The sequence below is a fragment of the Oncorhynchus nerka genome, linkage group LG22 (genome assembly GCF_034236695.1).
Source record: "Oncorhynchus nerka isolate Pitt River linkage group LG22, Oner_Uvic_2.0, whole genome shotgun sequence".
In the NCBI taxonomy this organism is placed as follows: domain Eukaryota; kingdom Metazoa; phylum Chordata; class Actinopteri; order Salmoniformes; family Salmonidae; genus Oncorhynchus; species Oncorhynchus nerka.
Genome location: NC_088417.1, coordinates 67,597,169 through 67,620,208, shown reverse-complemented (window position 1 = coordinate 67,620,208; position 23,040 = coordinate 67,597,169). Strand labels below are relative to the sequence as shown.

Here is a 23,040-nt window from a genome sequence, read left to right as displayed (position 1 = left end):
ATAGGAAAAACAGAAATCCTAAGGAATTGTATCCAGTAATGAAGAATGCAGTGTCTGGGTCTATGCATGGCAGTAGTTCTGTGACCATTTATCCTACGAGATAAAGAAAAAAGCCCACTGACTGTAGGTGGAAGAATCTGTGATGTGAGAGCACAACAATACCTACAATAATGTATTCTCACTCAACAGCCATCCTAACCCTTGCCCAGTCCCCCTTAGCTCCAACAAACAACTTCCCTTATAATAGTGATAAGTATCATAAGACATGGCAAGGTCCTTACTGCCAGTATTACGGTTCATCACTAACCCCTCCCTGAGTGTACTGCACTACCTCTGTTTAGTAAAATAGTATCATAATGGCAGAATAGAAACCCTGATATCGACCAGATATGATGCCAAACACATGCCCACATTAACCCCTCTGGGTCTGGGTAAACACTGATGGCACAAGACCCCTCTCCATCCATCAGAAACGTGTTGCTGTGGAAGGTTAATGGGTTACTTCAGGAATTTGGCAATGAGGCATTCTATCATCCCCATAGTCAGATGAACTCGAGGATACCACAAGTGTCCAATATGAAGGCAGTTAAGAGGTAGTTTTGCGAGCCAATACTAACTAGCATTAGCACAATGACTGGAAGTCTATGGGTATTTGCTAGCATAGACTAGCGGTCATTGCACTACCGCTAGTTAGCAACTTACTTCAAACCGCACACAGACATAAAATGGTATCCACGAGTTGATCTAACTCTGGGGAAGTAGATAAGGGGCCTCATTGCCAAAATCCCTAAACATCCCTTTAAATCACCTCAGCTTTGTCACGTGGGAACGGTTGACATCCTGACATAACTAACGCAATACCACCAGTTGACTTGATCATCTTTAAAACAACACTTAATGACTTCAGTTCAATCTTATTGATTGTGCATGCTGCCATGTCACTCACTACACTCGAATCCTGAAAAAACTCCATACAGTGATGCAGGATCTATCATGATTCTACTTCAAGTCCTCTCTCAATTATGGCCTTATAAGGCAAATGTGTATCATTGATTGTGCACATCACATACATCACGAACATGTATACCACTGAGGATTTCGGATGTAAACATTTAACATTGTATGCAACACCTAACTACATTTTTACCGTAACACCTCCATTCAATCAGCCTATGCATGTATGGTCAGTGAATTCCATACCTGCCACGAGCTGGACGGGATCTCGGCAAATTTTCCGAGTCCTCCGAAGGTGTAGCATCTGTACATATGGTCCAGTGACTCCGAGCAGTGCCAAAGTAAGCCGAAGCTCACCGAGTCCTTGTTTTTCAGATGGTCCTTGACAATCCACGCAGGGGATATAAAACTGAAACTACAGATAGCGACCAGAGCAGAGGACAGAAGGACCCAAAAGCAGCCCACACAACTGAACATCCTCGCAGCTTGGGGCAACGAGTAGCTCCGAGACAGCTCGATCCCAACCCCGGCTTCTTTCTTCTTCCGATCCAGCAATGAATGCATTTGGAGCACACACCCAGAAAAGATCAGCTGAAGCTCTCCCCCAACAAATATTACACCAACAGCCTCCTGAAGCAAGATAACGAGTTAATTTGTTATCCGTAAAGATGATTATTTAAAGGGATATTCCAGTGACCCAAACATCGGCTCCTGATTTCATAAAATAGTCAAACATGAGCACGTCTAGGTAAACAAGCTGCCACCTCAACAAGAAGTACTGTCTACTTTAAATACGCTATCCGTTACTATACTTGAGAATTTAGAAATGTGAGTCACCGCAGAACACAAAAGATGTTTGTAACACGCACCCGAGACACAGATACGTAACTGTCAGTCCGTAGGATGGTCGCCACCTGGAACTATCAAATACTCTATCGAATTTTACGCATTAGATTTTTTTTTTTTAACATATGGTTAGTGTTGCAGTTCTCTTTATCGGTCCGGTATTTGAGTCGCCGCGCTTTTTACTCAGCAGGAGAAGCCGTGGTTTTGGTTAAGCGTGGTAACCAGTGCGCATCACAACAAAAGTCTCCACATTGGCGCGCGCGTCACTGCGCTCTGTGAATACTCAGGTGGGCGTATCCCCATCAATGTTGTAAACCTTCCCTTGTGTCCTCATGTTGCTTAGGATATACATTTTGGATTAGTGATATTAAACAATTACGCATACACATTTGACCAAAAATAAGCAAACGTGCCCATATTTTACTGCAATTGTCTTTGGAAATCAATTAGAATATGTACAGTGAAATAAGGTACTTACTGGAAAATACGTTTTTTTCCCCCTTCATTTAAACAAAATCAAAATCACTGAATATGACATACTTGATTATTGCTGATCATTCGCAGTTAGACATGTATCTTGCTCATTGACGTTACAATAGTCCACATTGCCCCCCACTGGTTAAACAGCATTGCAACAAGATAAATCGCATTTTGCTGTTTTAAAACGACTTTAGCTACAAATAGGCAGAAAAGTTTTATTGTATGATAGCCATAAAATATTTACAATAAAGTATTTCATACTGTACAACAAAATGGGGATAAAACAATTTTGATGCACAAAACTGCAGCATCTCTATGAACTTATTCAAAAGCCAACCACACACACTTGAAACACTGCATTGGGATGGGCACTAATTTGCTGAATTACAGGTTGCATCATTATCTTGCAATGCTAGAGGTTAAATACCCAAGTGCAATTAAGAACATGTTGGCCACAAACTAAGATCAGCCATCAAGCTAATGATAACTGAAATGGAGCCAAATAAATCCCTATGTTTGGTGGCAAACAAGATTTGCATTTCGTGCAAAGAGGAATTGTGTCATTTTTCATCAGTGGTAGCACTTCTGTTCCTTCTAGTACTGCCAAATAAAAACTAATATATATATATATAGAAATCCAACACAATTTAAATATATTATAGATTACGTACACATACGTCAGAAAAACAATATTAGTGGTACATAGTACCAAGAGAGTCCTTTTCCACACATCTCAATGAGGTTCAAATCATAACAATATTAACATTATATTCAAAGAGTAGACTTTTCAATTGAACATTTGTAATTGAGATTTGCTTAGACATTGCTTTTGACAGTACATACAAAAAAAGAAAAGGTCAACAATCACCATAAAAAAAACTAACATGAATATATTGGGGTTAAAGAGAAATCTAAATATGTATAAAATTATATTGAGTAGCACGGAGTTGTTCTTTCTTTGCAACTGTAGAACTTCTTCAGTACACAACAAGGAGTATTTATGCATTTGTCTTTGCTCTGTAATGACATGGACAAGGAGCCAGAGCTAGAAATGCATGTGGTTAGCTAGACCGCAAAATCAATATGGTCCATTCCAGTTTCACCGTAACATGTCTGACCAGCCCTCTACAGTACATTAGGGCACACCTAGGAGGGCAAGACAACTCAACCTATCATCATAGTAACCCACCCCACCGCCACAATACTCCAGGAGGGCCCAGGAATATTATGCATCAGCCGCAAATAAAACTATACAAAGCACCTACTGGTGGATTCCATCTTAAAATTGTATGTGTCACTCTGACCCCTTTCAAAGAGATGTCATTAAAAACAAGAAATAAGGAATGGGCATAAGGGCAAGAGGTGGTGGTGGTGTAAGGAGAGACGATGTGCAGGAATCAAGAGAGGAGTGGACAACCAAATCTTCTTCGTGATCGCTTTATGAAGGATGCTTCAGGTCCCTGCAGGCTCCCTCTTGGATGACATGGTAACAGAGGTAACCATGGCAGGGCCGATGCTTTCTAAAGTGCTGCTTCTTCTGACAGCTCCCGTTCAGCCCCATTTTGTGTCATAGCTTGTCATCTCTCCTTCCCTAGAGAATTTGTTCTGGAAGGAAGTCTGGTACTCTGGTGCTCTTTGTGCCACTGCTTTGTTTTTCCTCTTCATTTGTTCAGCGATGCCTTCATAGTGTTACAAACAGTTGGAAGGATGGATGATCTACTTCAAGTTTTTCCACTCACTCACACACACCGGTACAAGTTAATGCAGGAGATCATGGAATGATTTGTTCTTTGATCTCTATTGATGCGTTTCATCTTAAGGTAATTCCAGTGTACAGTTCATCACTGGACGTGTCTGTCTGTCAGTCTGTCTGTCTCTATAGGGTGAGGGACGAGGGGAGTGCTTTGGTTCTCCACAGGAGGCTCATAACTGGGGAGAGAGATTGTCCATGTTTCATTGTCAATCATCATACAACAGTAAACGTGTCACAGGTGAGGAGTTATTTTCTATAGTTGACTGTATAGTGGCAGATAAATGCAATGGCTTTGGACTGTCAGGAATAGGAAACCAGAGCATACACATATCCGTGACAATTACAAGGCATTTACAGAAATTGGGCCTGGCGAATTGTCTTCAATGCACTCAAGAGTTTGTACTTATCCAATGTGTAGTACACTTATCAAGAGTCCACCATGTTGTAGATTGAGGCAGACTGACTTACCTTGGTGGATTTGCCAGGACTGTCGTGGTGCGCCTGGTGTACGACATCATTGACGATCATTTTAGCGATCTTCCAGGCCATCTCCTCCTGGGCCTAAACACACATGTTACGATTCAAAGTGTTCATCAATCCTAGTGTTTGTTAGTTCAAACAGATTCAACACAAGAGGAGCTTGTTTTGTTGTTTTACATACCTCATCAGAGTTGCCTTGAACAAGTTTCTTCATGGCTAGAGAGAGCATGGAACCTGTGAGGAGAGAGTGGAAAATAGGGCAATGGTCACAAGAATGAGCCTCTTATCTATTGCTCCTCTGTAAGCTACTGGACATATGAGGTACATGAAAAATATATCACAGAACAGAATTATCTTAGTATGTGATGTATGCATTTGGAGGAAACCGAGGGCTGGAAAAGCTGGTTTGTGATTAGCGCCATGAAATCTAGTACACAAAAAAAGTGTTTTACATATACAGTACAAGTTTAGTCCATGGCTTATATCCATTTCCTCTATTCTCAGAGAATGTTCTCTTCTAAGAAATCCTAAATAATAGATTCATGTTTTACTGTATAGTCTTTTATAAGATCTAAAAGCACCTTGGGTTTTATTTGGGAGTGCCTCACAAACTTCAAGCCACTCTGATTGGGGTTAGGATAAGAAGGCAATACCCACACCATGGATGCCTAAGTGACATGGCACCAAAACCATATAAGCAACAATGAACAGTATAGAGAAAGAGCTACGAGTGAAGGAGACAGGCATATATACACTATATGCACGAAACATTAAGGACACCGGCTCTTTCCATGACAGACTGACCAGGTGAACGCAGGTGAAAGCTTTGATCCCTTAGAGGTCACTTGTTAAATCCACTTGAAATCAGTGTAGATGAAGGAGACAGGTTAAAGAAGGATTTTTAAGCCCTGAGACAATTGAGACATGGATTTTGTATGTGTGCCATTCAGAGGGTGAATGGGCAAGACAAAATATTTCTGCTTTTGAATGGTGGTAGCTGCCAGACGCACCAGTTTGTGTCAAGAACTGTAACGCTGCTGGATTTTTCACGCTCAACAGTTTCCGTGACACCCCTTAAAATGATTGGATTCTACTATTTCAGCCACACCTGTCGCTGACAGATGTGAGACTTCAGAAACTATTCATACCCCTTGACTCATTCCACATTTTGTTGGGTTACAGCCTGAATTCAAAATGGATTATTTTTCTCACCCATCTACACTGATTACCCCATGACTAAATGGATACATTTTTAGAATTAAAAAAAAAATACAGAAATATCTCATTTACACAAGTATTCACACCTCTGAGTCAAAACTTTGAATAAGCACCTTTGGTGGTGATTACAGCTTTGAGTCGTCTTGGGTGTGTCTATCAGCTTTACACATCTGGATTTGGGGATTTTCTCCAATTCTTCCTTGCAAATAATTCTCAAGCTCTGTTAAGTTAGACAGGGCGCAGCGGTGAACAGCAACAGATTTTCAATGGGATTCAAGCCTGGGCTTTGGCTGGGCCACTCAAGGTCTTTCACATTCTTGTTCTGAAGCCATTGCAGGGTTGCTTTGGTTGTATGCTTGGTGTCCTTGTTCTGTTGGATCATAAATATTCTCCTCAGTCTAAGGACTTTTGCACTCTGAAGCAGGATCTCATCAAGGATTTGCCTGTATTTGGCTCCATTCATTGTTCCCTCTATTCTTACCAGTCTCCCAGTCCCTGCCACTGAAAAGCATCTACATAGCATGATGCTGCCACCACCATGCTTCACGGTAGGGTAATCATTTTATACATTTTGAATTCGGGCTGTAACAACAAAATGTGGAATGAGTCAAGGGGTTTGAACACTTTCTGAAGGAACTCTATAGCCTATAAATAATTGCTACATTAGTGTTTGCCTGTTACCTTTGGATTTCTTCACATCGGGTTCTGGTTCGGCTTCCCTGATAAACTGGCCCAGCTCGTTGACTTTCCCAAACGTCATTCTTCTGAACAGTGAGGGGACATAGCCAATGAAGTCATACATATAGGATGTTAATGGAGACAGCACCCTGTTTACTAGCCTGGTCCCATATCAGTTTGTGTTGTATGGCCAACTCCTAATAGTCATAGTCATTCGGTCCCAGCACAAACAGATCTGAGACCAAGCTAATCTCTTACTGCAACTAGGACACTACCGGTGCTGCCTAAGGCCACACACACATCTCCTATATCAGCTTGTGTTGGGCCATTAGACTGCCATCAGAGCTGATTGTAATGTGGATGACCTACAAATCTGCCATGTCACAGAGGACTGCACTGCAGTCTTTGAAAATATGTATTTGGAGCAGTTTAGTCACATCAATGGTCATTACACACTGGCCTACTTAGCTAGCATCAAAGAACTCTCTTGGGGAAATTACAGTAGTAAAATCAGGGCAGTTGAAGGGTAGCTATGGAGGAAATTTTGCACGATTATAAAAACAATTTTCACTCATTTTGTCCAGCAGAGAAACATGAAATTCCAAATCAAATATTTGAAATAGTAATGTGGTTTACAGAGCCATTTGAGGTGACTGTACGGAGAGTGGTGAGAATAAGTAACTAAAGGAGGCCTGAGTAGGCTATGCAGAAACTCACCCAGCATAGGGGCGCTGGTACAGGGACTCTGGGTCCAGGCTGGCTATGTCCACTGTTATTGCTTCGTCAAAGTTTTTCAAGATTTTTATTGCTGCCACCTTTTTGGCACCTTGCTGTAAGCGAAAAATATATATAATGATTTGCACATTTAGAGCAGAACTAGAGGGGAAATCAATCTATTTATGTTAAGTAAACAAATTAATACCCACTGACTATTGAACTAAAGGTATGAGTGCTACTGCTGTTGAACATAATTGATTTGCGTGCACTTAGACAATGAAAAGAGGAAAATGCCAGTAGAGCTAAAGTGAAAGTACAGGTTGTGAGCAGGTCAGGTGTGGGGTTATCTACCTGGGCTTGAGACCCCTCAGTTGTGTTGGTGCTGCGGTCAAGGTCAGAGGCCACGCCTTGACCGGGAGCGCTAGCCAGCACAAACTCATCCGCTCGGACAGAGTTGATAAGGTCACTCAGATACTTGTAGTAAAGGTTACTCGACAGGAAGCCTGGCATGTAGACCTGCGAGAAGAAATATGACATTAGCTTTGTTAAGCTTCAAAATGCCTTTTAGTCACAAAGGTCTTCCGTTTTCTCCAGAGCCTGACAAAGTGTTTCAACATCATCCCTAGCCTTGGCAACAAAGTCGTACCACTGAGACACACAGTGCATTCGGAAAGTATTCAGACCACTTGACATTTGGTTACATTACAGCCTTATTCTAAAATGTATTAAATTGTTATTTTCCCGCTCAATCTTCGACACAATATCCCATAAAGACAAAGTAAATTCTGGCGAATGTATATAAAAAAAAATCTAACTGAAATATCACATTTGCATAAGTATTCAGACCCTTTACTCAGCACTTTGTTAAAACACCTTTGTCAGCGATTACAGCCTTCCGTTCTTCTTGGGTATGACGCTACAAGCTTGGCACACCTGTATTTGGGGAGTTTCTCCCATTCTACTCTGCAGATCCTCTCAGGTTGGATGGGGAGCGTCGCTGCACAGCTATTTTCAGGTCTCTCCAGAGATGTTTGATTGGGTTCCAAGTCCGGGCTCTGGCTGGGCCACTCAAGGCCATTCAGAGACTTGTCCCGAAGCCACTCCTGCGTTGTCTTGGCTGTGGGCTTAGGGTCGTTTTCCTGTTGGAAGGTGAACCTTCGCCCCAGTCTGAGATCTTAAACACTCTGGAGCAGGTTTACATCAAGGATCTCTCTGTACTTTGCTCTGTTCATCTTTCACTCTATCCTGACTAATCTCCCAGTCCCTGCCACTGTAAAACATCCCCACAGCACGATGCTTCCACCACTATGAATCACCGTAGGGATGGTGCCAGATTTCTTCCAGACGTGACGCTTGTCATTCAGGCCAAAGTGTTCAATCTTGGACCAATCAGACCAGATAATCTTCTTGTTTCTCATGGCTGTCATGTGCCTTTTACTGAGAAGTGGCTTCCGTCTGGCTACTCTACCATAAAGGCCAAATTGGTGGAGTGCTGCAGAGATAGTTGTCCTTCTGGAATGTTCTCCCATCTCCACAGAGGAACTCTGGAGCTCTGTCAGAGTGACCATCGGGCTCTTGGTCACCTCCCTGACCAAGGCCATTCTTCCACTATTGCTCAGGTTGGCCAGGTGGTTGGTGGTTCCAAACTACTTCCATTTAAAAATGGAGGCCACTGTGTTCTAGGGGACCTTCAATGCTGCAGACATTTTTGGTTCCCTTCCCCAGACCTCGACACAATCTACGGACAATTCCTTTGACCTCATGGCTTGGTTTTTGCTCTGACATGCACTGTCAACTGTGGGACCTTATACAGACAGGTGTGTGCCTTTCCAAACCAAGTCCAATCAATTGAATTTACCACAGCTGGACTCCAATCAAGTAGTAGAAACATCAAGGATGATCAATGGAAACAGGATACACCTGAGCTAAATTGAGTCTAATAGCAAAGGGTCTGAATACTTATGTAAACAAGGTATCAGTTTAAAAAAAAATATATATATATATATATATATATTATGGGGTATTGTGTGTAGATTGATGAGGAAAAAATATAATTTAATCATTTTTTAGAAAAAGGCTGTAACGTAAAAACTGTGGAAAAAGGGAAGGGGTCTGAATACTTTACGAATGCACTGTATCTATGGCTCTGGTACCACTACCTTCAATAACCACAAAGGCCTGTCATTGATAATCTAAGCCTCATGGTCTCAATCTAAAGGAGTTCCCAAAAGTAAATCATTTTGACGTGTAATTTCTGTTTTGTTTTTCTGGCTGAATTCCAGGTGATTTTACAGTGGTGAGTTTGCAGTGACCGCTGTGTGTTTCCTATATGTTGTCATATGTATTTGGCCCAGGTAACTGGGTGACCTACGACCCCTCACCTTTTCCATGGTGGTCCAGGCCTGTCTGAGAGGAGTGGTGAAGCAGTCAGGTAGAGGCCCTCCCTCCCGGCAGATATTAGACTCTATCTCCATCCGCACAGAGTCATCAAAACCCAGCGGGTTGGTGGCTTGGAGTGAGAAATACCTGGAGAGGAAACAGATGAGATCATTATTAAACTGGTGCTCAAATAAACAAGCCAGGCTGAGTAATGTGGAGGTGGTAGCCCTTTACACTCATACCAATATACGGTTGAAAAGTGAAGACTTGGGCAGTGATAAATGCTTAAATTGGAACGCAGAGCTGTCAAAGTTTTGCTTTACAATACGCCAGAACTTAGGCTCTGTGCTTCAAAGCACTGTATGGGTTTTGACTGACAGTCATTCTGAACTTGAGCACCTCGCGTGACATGAAGTTCGTTATTTTATAACTTAGCTAGTCATGCTAGCAATAGAACAGGCTTTCAAATGCTGCCCATCTGACCCAGATTACGATTTATAAATGGACCATTTTTGGATTGCGTAAACAACAGTAATTGTGTGATGGCGTGGATGCAGGGCTGTGTTACAAACCAAACAATGACAAGTGTGCCTGCGCTAGTTCCTCAACGGCACAGCTAGGAGAGCTAAAAAAATATATATTTTTAAATCACCTTATAGTTGAAGACTCTTCTTTGAGTAATAAAAGTGCATTTAAATGACTTAGGAACTGTGCTTGAAGACACCAGTTAGTCCTCTCACTCAAACCCTTGTAATTTGTATGTCTTATGTTGCAACTACCCCACATTTTTCTAGAATATTGCGATATGATACTGAATTTTTCCAGAGTATTTTCAGATCATATTATGGATTCAGTCTTGTGAACGGTTGTGTTCTCACCTTTGGTCTAATAATTGCCATATAATGTCCAAACTGTTCCTTTTCTAAGATAGTGTGAAGGCATAGGTAGTGTGAAGGCATAGGTAGCGTGAAGGCATAGGTAGTGAAGGCAAATATAGTGTAAATAGATGTCTTAGGCACACCAATACGTTTACTGGCCTAGAGTACTTAAAACCGCTGAACAGAGCGCCGGCCACAATTTGCAAACCAAGCATGCATCGATTTTACATGTAGAAGAGTGTGAAAATGTCGTCAGTCAGACATCTACAGCAGGTGGTCTCTCAAACACAGCGCACTGAACGGCAGACAAACGCTAGATCCCTATTCGGTGAGATGTGTGTGAGCAGTTACTTGTCGTAAAGGATCATGGCGTCGTTCTGGGCCTCCAAGCCGTCGTACTGGCCAGCCTTAGCAGCCAGCTGGTCCTGGAAGTTATCTGCTGCCAGCCAGAACTGCAGGACATTCACAGCGTCCTCCTTTTCCATGTACTGGGGAGACACACAACATACTAGCTTTATTACCAACGACACTTCTATTAACACCTACCACATGACACTAATGTGGAATAGAAGAGAGAATAACAGAAGAGATACAAACACCACCAGTACCACTAATGAGTAAAACACCTATGAATGAACTTGATAAACTGTGGCTGTGTATATTTAATAGCGAGCAACAGTAACATCAGTTGTGTTGCTCTTACCTCAGAGAAGTAGAAGAGGGCCGACTCACAGAATAAGATGTCTGCCAGGAACACAGAGCCACTTGTCAACACTTCGATCTGGTACTTACAGAAATGATGGCTGCGCAAGAATTCACTAAAGTGCCTGGGAAATATAGATTATACAGTTGAAGTCAGACGTTTACATACACCTTAGCCAAATACATTTACATTCAGTTTATCACAATTCCTGACATTTAATCCTAGTAAAAATTCCCTGTTTTAGTTCAGTTAGGATCACCACGTTATTTTAAGAATGTGAAATGTCAGAATAATAGTAGAGAGAATTATTTATTTCATCTTTTATTTCTTTCATCACATTCCCAGTGGGTCAGAAGGTTACTTACACTAAATTAGTATTTGGTAGCATTGCCTTTAAATTGTTTAACTTGGGTCAAACGTTTTGGGTAGCCTTCCACAAGCTTCCCCCAATAAGTTGCGTGAATTCTGGCCCATTCCTCCTGACAGAGCTGGTGTAACTGAGTCAGGTTTGTAGGCCTCCTTGCTCACACAAGCTTTTTCAGTTCTGCCCACAAATGTTCAAGAGGATTGAGGTCAGAGCTTTGTGATGGCCACTCCAATACCTTGACTTTGTTGTCCTTAAGCCATTTTGTCACAACTATGGAGGGATGCTTGGGGTCATTGTTCATTTCGAAGACCCATTTGTGACCAAGCTTTAAAACTTCCTGACTGGTGTCTTGAGATGCTGCTTCAATATATCCACATAATTTTCCTGCCTCATGATGCCATCTATTTTGTGAAGTGCACCAGTCCGTCCTGCAGCAAAGCACCCTCACAACATGATGCTGCCACCCCTGTGCTTCACGGTTGGGATGGTGTTCTTCGGCTTGCAAGCGTCCTTTTTTTACTACAAACATAACAACAGTCATTATGGCCAAACAGATCTATTTTTGTTTCATCATGCCAGAAGACATTTCTCCAAAAAGTACAATCTTTGTCCCCATGTGCAGTTGCAAACCATAGTCTGGCTTTTTTATGGAAGTTTTGGAGCAGTGGCTTCTTCCTTGCTGAGCAACCTTTCAGGTTATGTCGATATAGGACTCGTTTTACTATGGATATAGATCATTTTGTGCCTGTTTCCTCCAGCATCTTCACATGGTCTCTTGCTGCTGTTCTGGGATTGATTTGCACTTTTCGCACCTGTCATACTGTTCATATGATGGGTGTCATATGTTCATCTCAAGGAGACAGAACGCGTCTCTTTCCTGATCAGTATGACGGCTGAGTGGACCCATGGTGTTTATACTTGCATACTATTGTTTGTACAGATGAACGTGGTACCTTCAGGCATTTGGAAATTGCTCTCAAGGATGAACCAGTCTTGCGGAGGTTTATCATTATTTTTCCTAGGTCTTGGCTGATTTCTTTTGATTTTCACATGATGTCAAGCAAAGATGCACAGAGTTTGAAGGTTGGCCTTGAAATACATCCCCTCCGATAGGCTAATATACATAATTTGAGTCAATCGGAAGCTTCTAAAGCCATGACATCATTTTCTGGAATTTTCCAAGCTGTTTAAAGACGCAGTCAACTTAGTGTATGTAAACTTCTGACCCACTGTAATTGTGATACAGTGAAATAATCTGTCTGTAAACAATTGTTGGAAAAATGACTTGTGTCATGCACAAAGTAGATGTCCTCACAGACTTGCCAAAACTATAGTTTGTTAACAAGAAATTTGTGGAGTGGTTGAAAAAGGAGTTTTAATTACTCCAACCTAAGTGTATGTAAACTTCCGACTTCAACTGTATCTGGTCACATTTACATTTATGATCTAGGATTAGTGTATTACAGAACAGCGGTAAAACTTTCATCCTAGGAGAAAAATCATGAAAACTAAAGAAAAACACTGGCACTTTACATTAACTAATTGAATAAATAAATCTTTCAACGGATACGAAAACAGGAAGATTGGGAAAAAAAAAAAACGTACTGTTGTTCCATGATGGAGAAGACGACAGACTGTGCAATGACAAAACAGTTTGGGTCCACCAGTCCATCCTCCCCACAGATTTTAGCTGTCAAAAAATGACAAAAAACAGTCAATCACACAACCGATTATCAATCATCCATAAAATAGTTATCCAGAAACCAAGTTAAATATACTGAGATGATTACAGCTGATTTGATCTTTAACGTTGGTTGCAACATTCTTACTAGGTCTAACATTCTTAGGAATGCATACAGTACTCACAAAGTTCTGATACAGCACTCACACAGTCTGAGTCAGTACTCATACAGTGACTGCAATGTCTTAAGAGTCAAAGTCTCATACTAATGGCAAAAAGGCGGCAATCAGGACTCATTTCTTACCGACTATGTCGTTTCTGAGCTGTTCTGTGATGGGGATGGGCCTAGCAGCGTCTGGAGAGATGTACTTGGTGAAGATGCTCACTGCATCTCTCTCTATACCTACAACACACAGGAGGAGAAGATGTTTAACAGCCAGCCACACACATCATAAACTGTATACAACTCAAGATATTGTTACCTCCAATGTGCAATTAAAACAAATTAACGTCATTATTCTGACAGTCAGTTGTTTCACACGGTGGAAATAAGAACAAATATAGTGAATATACTAGCCTTCTCTAGTCAGTGAGTTATACAGGCCTATAAATAAACGATAAAGACAAGCCCAACACACAAAAGGAGTTGAAGTACAGCCATAGAGTCTCTGAAACATCACCAGTCGGCTCGAAGAGACTCCAGGCTACTTACTTAACCTTTATCTATGCAAGTCAATTATGAACAGATTCTTTACAATTACGACCAGTCAAACGTACTCTTCATGAGCTTGTCTGAAAGCTCCTTGAGGGCGTTGGTGGACTGCAGCTTGAATGACGTCCCTGTCCTGTAGGAGGGCTGTCTGGTGGGGGTGTCTGCTCTGCTGGGAGTACCAGGCCTCTGGTCCACCACAGAGCTGAAAGAGTCCCTGTGGACGAGCTGCGCCGTGGGGCCTTCACTACTGTTACTGTTAGCGTCCTGGGGGCTGGGGGTAAGTGGGCGTGAGGAGGAAGGCCTGGGGATGGAGTGTAGGTCCATGTCTGAGTAGGATGAGGGGTCAGGGGAGGCGGGGGGGGAGGCGGGCTCGGCCAGGGAGCTGTGTTTGACTGAGTTGAGGCTGTGGGCCCGGACCCGAGACCAGCTGGTGGAGCGAAAGCTCTCTGCCTCCAGCCAGAAGCAGACCAGGTGGTCAGCCCCGCGGGCCTCCTGGAACTGGATGTAGTAGGGCATGGCCACGTTGTCCCTCAGAATCTGATCCACCGTCTTAGACAAGCGTGAACGCGTCTCAGAGGCCAGGTAGTTCACACTAGAGCGCCCTGAAACACACATCAGCAGTTCTCACAAAGTCTTTAACAGTAACCCTGCCTAAACAACCACAGCATTCTGAATAAAACCATACACAATCAATAACAAAAGAGAATACTTACAATTTTTTTATATATTTTTTTTTAAACCTATTCAACTACGGCACATTTCCTGGGTCACATGACCAGAGAGGCCATATGAATGACTGACTGAAGCCTGGCTGGGGGCCTCCAATTACATAATGGACTAAAGTTGGAGCACTAAACAGTGAGCTGACTGAGGTGTTTTGTGATAAGTGTTGTGTGTTCCTGGTATCAGCTCCAGAGTTGGCAGGCTGCCACGGGTGACTGAGCCGGAAGCTTAGCTCTCGCTCTCCCTCGCTCCGTGCCCCCCTCCCTCTCTCTCTCTGTGCCCACCCCTCCCTCCCTCCCTCCCTCTCCCTCTATCCATGCCCACCACTCCCTCCCTCCCTCTCTCGCTCCGTGCCCCCCTCACGCCAGCTGAGTCCTGTCTGGGGTCCAGTCAGTGCAGTATACACTGCATTCGGAAAGTATTCAGACCCCTTGACGTTTTCAGCATTTTGTTACGTTACAGCCTTATACTATAATGGTTCTAATAGTTTTTTTCATCAATCTTTACACAATATGCCATAATGACAAAGAAAAAAACTTGACACCTGTATTTGGGGAGTTTCTCTCATTCTTCTCTGCAGATACTCTCAAGCTCTATCAGGTTGCAGGGGGATCATTAATGCTCCACTATTTTCAGGTCTCTCCAGAGATGTTCGATCAAGATCAAGTTCAAGTCCGGGCTCTAGCTGGGCCACTCAATGACATTCAGAGTCTTGTCCCAAAGCCTCTCCTGCTTTGTCTTGGCTGTGTACTTAGGGTCGTTGTCCTGTTGGAAGGTGAACCTTCGCCCCCAGTCTGAGGTCCTGAGCGCTCTGGAGCAGGTTTTCATCAAGGATCTGTACTTTGCTCCATTCACCTTTCCCTTGATCCTGACCAGTCTCCCATTCCCTGTCACTGAACACATCCCCACAGCATGATGCTGCCACCACCATGCTTCACCGTAGGGATGGCGCCAGATTTATTCCAGATGTGACGCTTGGCATTCAGGCCAGAGTTCAATCTTGGTTTCATCAGAACAGAGAATTTTGTTTCTCTTGGTCTGAGAGTCCTTTAGGTGCCTTTTGGAAAATTCCAAGAGGACTGTCATGTGCCTTTTACTGAGGAGTGGCTTCCATCTGGCCACTCTACCATAAAGGCCTGATTTGTGGAGTGCTGCAGAGATGGTTGTCCTTCTGGAAGGTTCTCCCATCTCCACAGAGGAACTCTAGAGCTCGGATTCTTGATCACCTCCCTGACCAAGGCCCTTCTCCCCCGATTGCTCCATTTGGCCGGGTGGCCATCTCTAGGAAGAGTCAAACTGCTTCCATTTAAGAATGATGGAGGCCACTGTGTTGTTGGGGGACCTTCAAATTGCTGCAGACATTTTTTGGTACCCTTCCCCAGATCTGTGCCTCGACACAATCCTGTCTCGGAGCTCCACGGACAATTCCTTCATCCTCATGGCTTGGTTTTTGTTCTGACAACTGTGGGACCTTATATAGACAGGTGTGTGCCTTTCCAAATCATGTCCAATCAATTGAATTTACCACAGGTGGACTCCAATCAAGTTGTAGAAACATCAAGGATGATCAATGGAAACAGGGTGCAACGGAGCTCAATTTCAAGTCTCACAGCAAAGGGTCTGAACACTTTTTATTTTTAATACATTTTCTATAAAAAAATGAATTCTGGGGTAATGTGTGTAGATTCATTTTTTTATTTGATCCATTTTAGAATAGGGCTGTAACGTAACAAAATGTGGAAAAAGTCAAGGGGTCTGAATACTTTCAGAATGCACTGTAGTGTTGTCACCCTACTCTACTGCATTCCCAGGCCAGGCCTCAAAGATACACCACTGGTTCAACCACCCCCTCCCTCTGACTCACCGGTAACTAAAGGACCTGTCCCAGCAGGTGTTGTTACTCACCATGTCATAAACAATACTGGTGTAGCTGGCTGCTGTAACACTATAAAACAAGTTCCTGATATCCACCAACTAATGAACTGCTTGATTTAAATAGCCTACATCTTCAGAGGGAAGACGACTTAGGGAATTCTTATGTATCGTACTTAGGGCACAGCAAGCTTCTCAGTACGACACATACATTATAAGTAGGACCAGGAGTTTTACCAGGCCATGTGTTCACTCAGGAAAACCTCTGGGCCATACTTATGCATCATACTAAAAAACGTTGCTGGTAGCGTGCTGGTTGGTCAAAATGCTAACCCATGCATGAAGCTGGAGCGAGTGCGTCGCAGGATTAGCCTGGCCGGTTGGCAGTTAAACACAGCAGCACCATGTCCACTAGCCACCATTATCATTTTGTATCAACTCACTCATACATGAGCACACACAAACCAGTCAAAAGGACAGGATTTAAAGCGAAAGAGCTCATCCATTCAAATAAATCTAAATCACCGATCTAGGATCAGTTTAACCTTTTCAATCATAATGACCTAATCCCAGATCAGAACTGCTTACTCTGAAACACTTGTTAATACATGCCATGAGAACTAAGACAAATCAGTGGAGGACTGGAGGTACATACCCAGATCCCCAAAGTGTGCAGCCTCCATGTGGATGGGCTGTTTCTTGAGGATTGCTGTGCGTCCGCGGGCGAAGGAGTCCATGTTGGCAGAGATGGCATTGATAGCCACATGGCTGGGCCCCGCCGCCTCCAGGATGGCATGATGGTTGCGGAGGCTCAGGGAGGGGGACTGGGGGCTCGTTGGGGCTACAGGGGAGGAGGAAAGGAGGATGGTTGAAAAGAAATAGGTATCTTAATTCCTTTGATCAACACAGTCAATGTAGGCTTAACTTTCTAGATGACAGAAACCCACAACATCAACAACCTGTTATGGTCCTGAAAAACGACTTATTTAACTGAAGTCTGTAGTGATCCAGTACATGAATGTCTCCAGTTAGAGCTCAGAGGGTGCTGTGACCTTTTATGAAACACTGTGGTGCGGGAAACTTATTAAAAAAGGTCACCGTGAGCCTGTCTGAAAAGGGAAAATACTTCACGGCTATCTCTCTATCAACTCTTAAACCAAAGTCTCAACTTCCGCTACAATTACTGCCTGGTATACACTGAGTTCACCAAACATTAGAAACACCTTCCTAATATTGAGTTGCACCCACTCCTTTGCACCCAGAACAGCCTATATTCGTCTGGGCATGGATTCTACAAGGTGTCAAAAGCGTTCCACAGTGATGCTTATGTTGACTTTAATGCTTCCCACAGTTGGGTCAAGTTGGCTGGAGTTGGCTGATACACACAGGAAACTGTGTGAATCAAGGCTTAAAAATCCTTCTTTACCGTCTACTCCCCTTCATCTACACTGATTGAGGTAACATTAATAAGGGATCATAGCTTTCACCTGGATTAACATTATCCGTCTATATTTTTTTTATTTTACCTTTATTTAACTAGGCAAGTCAGTTAAGAACAAATTCTTATTTCCAATGACGGCCTAGGAACAGTGGGTTAACTGCCTGTTCAGGGGCAGAACGACAGCTCAGGGGTTTGACCATGCAACCTTGCGGTTGCTAGTCCAACACTCTAACCACTAGGCTACCCTGCCGCCCCATATCATGGAAATATCAGGTGTTCTTAATGTTTTCTATACTTAGTGATGTGTCTTATTACCTACATCAATCAATTCTCTCTCAGAATATTTACAGAAATAACTACAAATATAAATAGGAAGAATGATTAAAAAGGGAAAGCTCAGAGGGAAATACCGGTACCTTCAAAAAGGTGTGAGGGAACACAGCACTGCAACTAAAGAGGCACTGGACTGCTTTCAAAGAACATCCAACAAGGGCCTTCCTCTATTTTCAGGGCTTTTCAAAAATGAAACATCAGGTGGCAGCAGCACATCACTGCAATTCATCATTTCAGAGGGTTAGTAGTGTGGCACCCACCTCTATTGACTTTAGCATCAACTGGTCGCTCAGGTTCCTTTCCTTTGGCTGTGGGTCAAAAAAGAATTACATAGCACTGTAATTAGAGCAGTCTCGAACATTTGATTCGCAATACAGGGGGAGATCAGTGACTGGAATATTGGGCCTGGAGTCGTTGTAGGGTAAAGCAATAGGGATGATGCGGTGTCAGTGAAAAAGCACTCACTAAACTATCCAGTTACATAACGGTCTAGGCCTGGTCGGGAAACACATATGCCTGTGACAGTGATAACCATGTCTGTTCAGCAAACACTCATGCACAGATCCTCACTGTCACACACAGATAACATACGGAGAGAGAAACTAGCTACTTGTGTGTGGCTCCTAAAAGGAATAAAACAGAGTTATTCTTCACATTGAAGCTTGGCTGCCATTTTACAAGGCATGTTTATTGACTGCAGTGGCCTTGGTCTATCAGCTCGAGTGTCACAGCAGAGGCATTTTCCCCACTTCGTTGTCATGTTGTTACTGCAAAATACTCTTTATTTTACCTTTATTTAACTAGGCAAGTCAGTTAAGAACAAATTCTTATTTTCAATGACGGCCTAGGAACAGTGGGTTAACTGCCTGTTCAGGGGCAGAACGACAGCTCAGGGGTTTGAAACAATGTCCTGTTTTTCTCCACATTTCAGTCCTCCTGTTACATGAAGTAACAGAAATCACCTGGTTACAATAGTGTGGTGAAACTGAACCTTCTGCGCATGACACAAGGAGTCTTTGAGGCTCTTTCAGTTGTCAGTGGAGTGGGTCAGCAGATAGGGGCTGGTCTGTGTAGGGCAGGCCTCAGGGGGAAGGATGGAAACCTATTTTTCATTACAGAGGCATCCTATGGTGAGCATTTATAATTTCATTTGGTATAGAAATCGGTGTCTACATATGATTGTTATCATCATAAGTTCATATTATTCATGGTTTGCGGCACTGTCGGCCTAATACTTTACAGTAGCTATCAAGACAAGTGTGTGTGTGTTACTAGCCCAGGAATCAAGGTTTATAGTTTGGCCTAGTAATTTTCATGCAATAATATTTGCTTGAATCTCTTTGGACCACAATCCCAAGGTAAATACTGAGTAGCCAAGAGACATTTAACACAATTAGCTTTAAGTCAATCCTTTAAAGCTGCAATATGTAACTTTTTGGGCGACCTGACCAAATTCACATTGAAATGTAAATTATAGATCTGTCACTCATAGAAAGCAAGTCTAAGAAGCAGTAGCACGTTTAAGCGGTCTGTGTGTGCTATTTCTATGGGTTTAGTTGGTACAATGATTCTCTACCCTATAGTTGCTTGTTGTCACATAAACTGAAATTAGACGTACTATTTGAATTTTAGCAACCAGGAAATGGAGGAGCGATTTCTGCATAGTACATCTATCAAGCACTTGAAAGGTAAGTTGCAGTAAGGTGCATCATTAGGTCATGAGTTCGGGTCCTGCTTTGCACGGCATAGCCCTTGATCATGATTCAAGAGTCATTGGATGAAGGCGTCTTCTGTAGGGGGGAGTTGTGTTAAGAGCCGCGGCGCTCGGTCTGAACATTAACACGCATTGCTTGCAGTACAGTTTTGGAAGTACAAGGACCTCATCTTTCATGTTGGTGAGAAATCATTTTAAATTGATACACACCTTTATAGGGTTAGGGTTCCCACATGGCCATATTACAGCACTTGTTTACTGAACACAGACAAAAGACAGAGTGGATGGCATCCCAAGTGGCACAGCGGTCTAAGGCACTGCATCGCAGTGCTAGAGGCGTTACTACAGACCGGGTTCATTACTACAGACCCGGGTTCATTACTTGGCTCATCGCACTCTAGCGACTCCATGTGGCGGGCCAAGTGACTGCAGGCTGACCCCGTTTGCCAGTCATTAAATTGACTCTTCCGAGCCCCTTGCAGCGATGAGACAAGATCGAAAACTGGGGACAAAAAGTAAAATACAAAAAAATATGAGTGAACTACCAGTGCTCATTAGGTATCTGAGTCTCCGAACACCTGTGTGAACGGAAGACTGATGCCACAAAGTGATGTCACTGAAAAATACTGTCGGCTGCCACTGTTTTAATTAAATCCAGTGTTAAAACAGTGTACAGTAAGTGTGTATTTTGTATTTGTGAAATTATTTTGTGGTGATGTGGAAGTAGATTGACTGTATATTTGTTTGTTCCATGCGCCACTGTGTTGTTTTTTGTGTCGCACTGGTTTGCTTTATCTTGGCCAGGTCGCAGTTGTAAATGAGAACTTGTTCTCAACTAGCCTACCTGGTGAAATAAAATAAAACTATTTAAAGATTGGTTCTAGAAGGATAAATCATACTGCAATTGAGAATCGAATCAAGTTTAATCTTTCTAGAACCATACTGCAATTGAGAATCGATTCACGTTTAGGTGGAGTATTTGGCTGTTTTGGCTAACAGAGCCAATTTGCCATTTAAAACCAGGCGTTCCTGCATGTGGGCATTCCTGCATGTGGGCATTCCTGCATGTGCAGGCACCCCCTTGTTTTTCTTCTATTGGCACTACAGAGGGTAGTGCGTACGGCCCAGTACATCACTGGGGCTAAGCTGCCTGCCATCCAGGACCTCTACACCAGGCGGTGTCAGAGGGAGGCCCTAAAAATTGTCAAAGACCCCAGCCGCCCCAGTAATAGACTGTTCTCTCTACTACCACATGGCAAGCGGTACCGTAGTGCCAAGTCTTGGACAAAATGGCTTCTCAAAAGTTTTTACCCCCAAGCCATAAGACTCCTGAAAAGGTAATCAAATGGATACCCAGACTATTTGCATTGTGTGCCACCCCCCAGCCCCTCTTTTTACTCTGCTGCTACTCTGTTCATCATATATGCAGTCACTTTAACCATATCTACATGAACATACTACCTCAAATCAGCCTGACTAACCAGTGTCTGTATGTAGCCTCCCTACATATAGCCTGTCTTTTTACTGTTGTTTTATTTCTTTACCTACCTATTGTTCACCTCATACCTTTTTGCACTATTGGTTAGAGCCTGTAAGTAAGCATTTCACTGTAAGGTCTACCTACACCTGTTGTATTAGGCGCACGTGACAAGTAAACTTTGATTTGATTTTAAGCTAAGACAGGCGGGAAGCGTCTGTATGTGGCGTTAACATTAGATGCCAGCCGCCAATAAGCACCACAGAAGGGACAGGAGCGACAACGGTTGCTAGCTAGCCGTATACCTGTAGACAGTGTCCATGCCCCGCCTGTCGGGCAGTGTTTTCTCGCAGTGCTGTTAACGATGGCAAAGGCAGGTGTTCGGTAGGCAGGTGCGAAAAACACGGTGTGCTAGTCCGATACACAGCAGAAGGGGGCGACACAGTGTGCCTGTTAGCTAGCCAACACAAGGTGTAGCCCCAGCTACCCACCTGCTGTGCTTGCCGCAGGCGGGGGCAAACGGTAGACAGGAGGCGGGGCGACACTGTGTGCTAGCGAAGGGAGGAGTGGAGGCGATGGGAGGAGAGGGGAAGGTTCATTCAGGAACCAATGGGATGTTCGAGGGGCAGCCTTCCTGCAAATGGAATTCCCACATGCAGGAATGCCCTGAATTGCGGGCAGCAGTTGCACACTATTGCTTTAACCAGTACATATGAGGTCCTTGGACTAAAGAGTAAAGTTGGGCTCCTTTAATCCAATAATGGCCTATCCATGGGGCATAACAGACTGGCATGGAAGACAGACAAACTAAAGAAAAATGTATGTGGCATTATTAGCTAACACATCACCAAGTGAAAGGCGACGGTGTGGATAGTTAATACCCAATCTAATGTGCATTGTCCAAGAATGAATTGAGATCGATCATGGATGCTAGTTAGGTCTGAACATCAGCTAGCGATTTAAGTGGCAAACGCTATTGAGAAGGAGAACTGGATTAGTTTGCGAACATGCTAAATGACTTAAATGTAAATGTAATAATCTGGCTGCTTGTTGTATTTCTTCAGATTGGAAAGAGAGATGGATTATTTAGCAAATACATTTTTCTCCAACGGATATTTGTCGAAGGCCTTGACTTGACACAGACCTGTCAAGCGCATTCTCATCTCAGTCATTAGCCATCGAGCATTTCTCAACCTCTCCCGCAAACCTCTTCTTTGCACCCTTCGGTTTGCGCTAGCTGGCTAGGCTAGCATACTTCCTTACCTTTCCTCCTGAAAAACGACATGACGATTTTCACGCTCTGAATGTATCCTCAGCTCAATGACAGCATCCCGTGGATTCCCGAGTCCCTTCATTCACATGCATCGACTCTAGACAACTGAAATTGGTGTATTTGCAACCGACTGGACTGTTATATCCAACATTTCCCCCTTCTGAAACCAGTGGCCATATTGTCAATACGTCTCACTTCCGGACTGATGCTGCAGCAGCATTGTGGGAAACTTGCATTGTTTGCTAGTGACAGCAGAGGGCAATAGCCACAAGGAAGATATTATCAGGGGGGAGTTAGGTGGTACGGCATCCAGGCAATATAAATAGTGAGGGTATGCTGTACCGGTAAAACGTGCGCCTAT

At 43.2% G+C, this 23,040-nt stretch overlaps 2 protein-coding genes across 3 annotated transcripts in view; both read right to left on the bottom strand.

Annotated features, from left to right (window-relative positions):
• LOC115105544 (LHFPL tetraspan subfamily member 7 protein) overlaps positions 1-2,093 on the bottom strand; it is a 224,725-nt gene extending 222,632 nt beyond the window's left edge. Inside the window, exon 1 of the mRNA XM_029627713.2 lies at positions 1,201-2,093. Within this exon, the coding sequence (XP_029483573.1) occupies positions 1,201-1,518 (318 nt within the window). The 5' untranslated portion in view covers positions 1,519-2,093. The remainder of the gene's footprint in view (positions 1-1,200) is intronic.
• Positions 2,094-2,481: 388 nt separating this feature from the next.
• On the bottom strand, positions 2,482-22,893 carry akap10 (A kinase (PRKA) anchor protein 10). 2 transcript variants are annotated; one of them, XM_029627714.2, is made up of 15 exons: positions 22,670-22,893; positions 18,476-18,523; positions 17,097-17,282; positions 13,912-14,448; positions 13,439-13,537; positions 13,059-13,143; positions 11,087-11,210; positions 10,735-10,871; positions 9,508-9,652; positions 7,478-7,642; positions 7,127-7,239; positions 6,413-6,495; positions 4,695-4,747; positions 4,502-4,594; positions 2,482-4,209 (listed from the first exon to the last, which is right to left on the bottom strand). In XM_029627714.2, the coding sequence occupies exons 1-15, from the start codon at positions 22,689-22,691 to the stop codon at positions 4,204-4,206; spliced, it is 1,896 nt and encodes a 631-aa protein (XP_029483574.2). In that variant the 5' UTR covers positions 22,692-22,893; the 3' UTR covers positions 2,482-4,203. The 2 variants fall into 2 exon arrangements, with proteins under 2 accessions (XP_029483574.2, XP_064863408.1); XM_065007336.1 differs by having other exon boundaries at positions 6,413-6,492.
• Between the last annotated feature and the right edge of the window lie 147 nt (positions 22,894-23,040).

Bases quoted from the DNA above. Each gene is read 5' to 3' on its own strand.
- akap10 (XM_029627714.2), bottom strand. From the start codon at position 22,691: ATGTCGTTTTTCAGGAGGAAAG. The intron at 18,524-22,669 runs GTAAGGAAGTAT...TTTGACCCACAG, and splicing joins GTCGTTTTTCAGGAGGAAAG to CCAAAGGAAAGGAACCTGAG. The intron at 14,449-17,096 runs GTATGTACCTCC...TGTGTGTTTCAG, and splicing joins TGCACACTTTGGGGATCTGG to GGCGCTCTAGTGTGAACTAC.